The sequence below is a fragment of the Salmo trutta genome, chromosome 29 (genome assembly GCF_901001165.1).
Source record: "Salmo trutta chromosome 29, fSalTru1.1, whole genome shotgun sequence".
NCBI lineage: Eukaryota > Metazoa > Chordata > Actinopteri > Salmoniformes > Salmonidae > Salmo > Salmo trutta.
In genome coordinates this window covers 445026-450845 of record NC_042985.1, presented here as the reverse complement: position 1 = coordinate 450845, position 5820 = coordinate 445026, and the positions used below count along the sequence as shown (strand labels likewise).

At 44.0% G+C, this 5820-nt stretch overlaps 1 protein-coding gene across 2 annotated transcripts; it reads left to right on the top strand.

Annotated features, from left to right (window-relative positions):
* Positions 1-759: 759 nt before the first annotated feature.
* Positions 760-2661, top strand: LOC115166704 (beta-1,3-galactosyltransferase 2-like). 2 transcript variants are annotated; one of them, XM_029720421.1, is made up of 2 exons: positions 760-1290; positions 1557-2661. In XM_029720421.1, exons 1-2 carry the CDS (start codon positions 1208-1210, stop codon positions 2578-2580), a joined length of 1107 nt encoding a protein of 368 aa, XP_029576281.1. In that variant the 5' UTR covers positions 760-1207; the 3' UTR covers positions 2581-2661. The 2 variants fall into 2 exon arrangements, with proteins under 2 accessions (XP_029576281.1, XP_029576280.1); XM_029720420.1 differs by having other exon boundaries at positions 761-1290; positions 1554-2661.
* Positions 2662-5820: the final 3159 nt, after the last annotated feature.

Below are 5820 nucleotides of genomic sequence, written 5' to 3'. Positions count from 1 at the left end.
AAATAAATACAGTATGGGGATGAGGTAGATAGATAGATGGGCTGTTTACAGATGGGCTATGTACAGGTGCAGTGATCTGTGAGCTGCTCTGACAGCTGGTGCTTAAAGATAGTGAGGGAGGGAAGAGTCTCCAGCTTCAGAGATTTTTGCAGTTCGTTCCAGTCATTGGCAGCAGAGAACTAGAAGGAAAGACGACCAAAGGAGGAATTGGCTTTGGGGCCAAAATCATTCTCTCTGATAATTTTCTGCCATTTTACATTCTAAAATAAAGTGGTGATCCTAACTGACTTAAAACAGGGAATTGTTACTAGGATTAAATGTCAGGAATTGTAAAAAACTGAGTTTAAAATGTATTTGGCTAAGGTGTAGGTAAACACTCCCGAAGCAGCATACAGGACAAACAAACTGGTTCTTCAATGTTGGTTTAGTGGGAAAAGATTGAAACGGACTACAGGCAATGTATTGGAAGACTTCTAACAGATTTTGTTATTAAAATACCAGAAAAGTAGGATAGCTAATATTTCTGAAATCATAATATAAATGTCTTCATGACAGAAGTTAAAATATATTATATCCCAGCACCTTCGTTGATCTCTTTCTCTCTCTCTCAGACACACACAGGTGATAGGTGGTTGTAAATGTTGACGTTGACAGTGATAAGTACTATTGTTGATATTTGGTTCAAGGTCTTAAAAGTCATACTTACTTTCTGTTTGTAACACTTCATGACACGTGACTGACAGAAGGACGTGGTTACCATGAGAGTGATGTCAACAACACAGGACACCACAGAGAAAACAGCTGTGCTACTGACATGCTGAGGCCCATAAAGGCAGACAGCAGCCCTCTCACCTATGCTCCACCCACTGCCAAGCAACCTACGACCAGAGACGGAAGAGGAAGCCATTCTCACTGGCTCTTTTTCCTGGTTCATATGAAGTCAATGAAACAAGCAGAACAGACACAGCTACTCTCGCAATGGGTGTTTATGGGAGAACCACCCCTTAAGCAGACCGGAACAGTGACCAAGGTAAATTGGACAACGGTAAACGGCGTCTTAATTGATCTGAAACATAACAACGGACATTTAAAAAAAAACATAGTCGTTAACATTCAGAGAGCTGACATTCTGAGCCTCAGGTCGGTAGATTAACATATCTCTGTCAGACCTTTATACACCCTCTTTGCTACAATCTTACCCAAATGCATGATGGGGGTCTACCACAACTTCTGGACCCAACGCACCCCACCTGACGCCCATGACGCCCAGCCCCTCATCGCTGAACTATGGTGAGCCATGGGGGGGGGGACTTCTCTTCTAAACATTGAACATTCAAATCAAATCTAGTGCATGATGTTGATTGGTTTTATACAGAATGATGAGGTGAACATAGTTAATATGTAAAAAGAAAAACTCATCTTATATCATACTAACTATAAAATATATGAACTTCCATTGTGAATTTAAACCAATGTAAGGAGTGGTAAATCAGTTAGAGGAACAGTGGTCAGACACTGACAGCAGATGTGTTTTTCTCAACCTTGTGTTTCAGCAGTACTGATGATAGCCAGCCGGGGGCAGACAGAACACAGATCAAAAAGAGACGCTGGTGTCGCACCAGCTGCCTTGGCCTGTTTCTGTTCCTGGTCGTGATGATGATTGTGGTCATCCTGGCAATTGACCTCAAAGACCGGATCTCACCTTCAACAACCAATCCAGCAGCAAACATGTCAGTTGCAAATCAGAAGAAATACCATGTAGAATACCCATCAGAGTACATCTTCATCCTGGATGAACCAGAGAAATGCCGGGAGCAGAACCCCTTCCTGGTTCTGATGGTGCCAGTGGCGCCCTATAACAGGGAGGCTCGTGAGGCCGTCCGCAGTACTTGGGGTAGTGAGAGGCAGGTACTGGGCAAAGAGGTCCGTCTGTTCTTCCTGCTGGGACTGCCCAGTGGAGAGGAGACAGAGCAGCTCCAGGAGAAGGTGCTGCAGGAGAGCAAAGAGCACCAGGATCTGCTGCAGAGTGACTTCATAGACAGCTACAAAAACCTGACCATCAAGACCATGGTGATGATGGAGTGGCTGAGCTCTCGCTGCCCCAAAGCCTCCTACGCCATGAAGATCGACTCAGACATGTTCCTCAATGTGAACACCTTGGTCAACATGCTGCTTCACGCTCCAAAGCAGAACTACATGACTGGACTAGTGGCCCAATGGGGCGCGGTTCTAAGAGACCCTAACTCCAAATGGTACCTTCCAAATGAGGTGTTTCCTGAACTGGTATATCCACCTTATGCTCTGGGCCTGGGCTATGTCTTCACCTTAGACCTCCCCAGGAAGCTGGTGGAGGCGTCCAGGCATGTTAAAGCCGTCTACATAGAGGATGTGTATCTGGGACTGTGTATGAGACACCTGGGCATCCGGCCTACTGACCCCCCCAATGGAAATCTCTTCCAGGTTTCCCCTGTGGCTTATGACCGCTGCACCTACTCACGACTGATAGCCACCACCACATACAGTATCACTCACCAGGTCAACGCATGGAAAGAACTACACAAACCTGGTCCTACCTGCTGATCTCATACACTAACAAACTGACTGATGTACCAATCACTTCCTCGTTGTTTGTTCATAAACTAACTATCTAACAAACAAAAATCAAAGAAGGCGATGCCTTCAGGGGATGGGAAAAGTATATACAGTGCATTTGGAAAGTATTCAGACCCCTTGACTTTTTACACATTTTGTTATGTTACAGACTTATTCTAAAATGGATTAAATAAATAAAAAATCTCAGCAGCCACACACAATACCCCATAATGACAAAGCAAAAACAGGAGTTTTGAAATGTTGGCAAATTTACAAAATTTGCTATGAGACTCGAAATTGAGCTCAGGTGCATCTTGTTTCCATTGATCATCCTTGAGATGTTTCTACAACTTGATTGGAGTCCACCTGTGGTAAATTCAATTGATTGGACATGATTTCCCACAGTTGACAGTGCATGTCAGAGCAAAAACCAATCCATGAGGTTGAAGGAATTGTCCATAGAGCACCGAGACAGGATTGTGTCGAGTCACAGATCTGGGGAAGGGTACAAAAACAATTCTGCAGCATTGAAGATCCCCAAGAACACAGTGGCCTCCATCACTCTTAAATAGAATAAGTTTGGAACCACCAAGACTCTTCCTAGAGCTGGCCGCCCGGCCAAACTGAGCAATAAGGAGAAGGTCCTTGGTCAGGGAGGTGACCAAGAACCCAATGGTCATTCTGACAGAGCTCTAGAGTTCCTTCTTGGAGATGGGGGAATCTTCCAGAAGGACAATGATCTCTGCAGCACTCCACCAATCAGGCCTGATTGGTATGCTTTGGGGATGTTTTTCAATGGCAGTGACTGGGAGACTAGTCATGATTGAGGCAAAGATGAATGGAGCAAAGTACAGAGAGATCATTGATGAAAACCTGCTCCAGAGCACTCAGGACTGGGGTTACGGTTCACCTTCCAACAGGACAAAAACCCTAAGCACCCAGCCAAGACAATGCAGGAGGGGCTTCGGGACAAGTCTCTGAATGTCCTTGAGTGGCCCAGCTAGAGCCCAGACTTGAACCCGATCGAACATTTCTGGATAGATCTGAAAATAGCTGTGCATCCAACCTGACAGAGCTTGAGAGGCTCTGCAGAGAAGAATAAGAGAAACTCCCCAAATACAGGTGTGCCAAGCTTGTAGCATCATACAGAAGAAGACTCGAGGCTGTAATCACTGCCACAGGTGTTTCAACAAAGTACAGCGTTAAGGGTCTGAATACTTTCCAAAGGCACTGTATACCTTGGTGAAGAACATTAACACCCTGAAGGACCAGTTTCTTCACGTTACGTCCTCTGGGAGAATGTTATTTATCTCTGAACCAAGGCAGACACCTTGCTACACCGGTTTTTGATTCAAAAGCCTTTTTTTTAACAAAGACTGAGAGCAGCAGTTATCTGCCTAATATGGACATGGTGATGGACTGGACAGGACTAAGAAATGTACTACACTGAAGCAGCAGAAACCCAGAACAAGTAAAACAGGTTTATTGTAATAGAGACTAGTTGGCTGTGTTTAGACAGGCAGCCCAATTCTGATCTTTTTTCCACTAATTGTTCATTTGAACAATCACATCTTTTTCAGAGCTGATCTGATAGTCAAAAGTCTAAACACAGCCGTTGCATTGTACTTAATAATCAGCTTTGCCCTTTCCCAGAGTGCATCTGTAACCTGTTACAATTTGCTATCTTAATTTGACCCTGCTTCTAACAGCAGGAAAATAAGCAACAGGACATGTGGTGATAATGTGGTGATAATGATAATAATAATAATCCCATAGCAAAACTGTAACAGGTTAATTTGACCCTGCTTCTCACAGCAGGAAAAATTAATACTGGAGCAGCAGGACATGTAGATTATAATGAACAACTTTTTGGTTGTTGTAGGGGTTGATATAGTTTTCGTGAGGGCAAATCAAGTTTGAAATGTTAAAGTGGAAATTACAAACTTTAGAAGCCTGTTTATTAAACCACTAAAATTGCTCCGCAGGAAAATTCTCTGTGATAACAGAGTGATCAAATAGATAGCAGATCTGTATCAGTTAGTGACTGAAATAAGTAAAGGGGAACTGTGAAGGCTTTGGTTGTAGAGTCAGTAGAATAGTAGACCAGGCACTATCCCCATTCATTCATTTATAGACTAGGATGAAGGGTGTCATTTGGGGCCAAGCACTGTTACCAAAGTCACAAGTCAAAAATGTTTTAAATTTTTTATTTAACTAGGCAAGTCAGTAAAGAACAAATTCTTATCTACAATGACGGCCTACACCGACCAAACCCAGACAACACTGGGCCAATTGTGCGCGGCACCTATCGGACTCCCAATCATGGCCGGTTGTGATACTGCCTGGAATTGAGCCAGGGTCTGTAGTGACGCCTCTAGCACTGAGATGCAGTGCCTTAGACCGCTGAACCAGGGTGTCTGTAGTGACGCCTCAAGCACTGAGACGCAGTGCCTTAGTCCGCTGTGCCACTCGGGAGCCCCAAGTGAAGTAGCTTTGTATGAGTTGTAGTTTTTTTCATGTGGTGGAAGGAGGAAGTTTCAGTCGAGCTATCAGAAAGAGACGATGCTTGCATTCATTTTGCACAACGCAGGGCAGAGGGAATGTGGTTTGCCTGAGAGTTTGTGCCAACTGCATTGAAGACAGCTGAGACGGCACACTAAGGAAGACCTATCACTTCCTCTTTTGTTCTTGCCAGAGATGTAATCTGCTGAATTTGTAATACATTTCCACTTTGAATAAAACGTTTTGATAATGATTATGATGATGTTACTGAACTTGGATTAGAAGAGAGTAAAAACACACAAACCAATATTTATCTGCCCAAAGGCCTGTTGCACATATGTGGTTTAGGCTACAGTGTGTTTAGACCAGGGCTGATGTTTAGGCTACAGTGGGGTTAGACCAGGGCTGATGTTTAGGCTACAGTGTGTTTAGACCAGGGCTGATGTTTAGGCTACAGTGTGATTAGACCAGGGCTGATGTTTAGGCTACAGTGTGTTTAGAGCAGGGCTGATGTTTAGGCTACAGTGTGTTTAGACCAGGGCTGATGTTTAGGCTACAGTGTGATTAGAGCAGGGCTGGAATAAAACCCTGCACAACCAGTAGCTATCCTGGAGGATGGCAGCCACACTTGATATAACATTGTAGGAAAAGGGAAAGGGGGATATCAAAAAGGTATTGTACTGAAACATTGACCACAACACATGAGCTCAGGTACAATCTTGTGTT

Bases quoted from the DNA above. Each gene is read 5' to 3' on its own strand.
- LOC115166704 (XM_029720420.1), top strand. From the start codon at position 1,208: ATGATGGGGGTCTACCACAACTTCTGGACCCAACGCACCCCACCTGAC. The intron at 1,291-1,553 runs GTGAGCCATGGG...CTTGTGTTTCAG, and splicing joins CCCCTCATCGCTGAACTATG to CAGTACTGATGATAGCCAGC.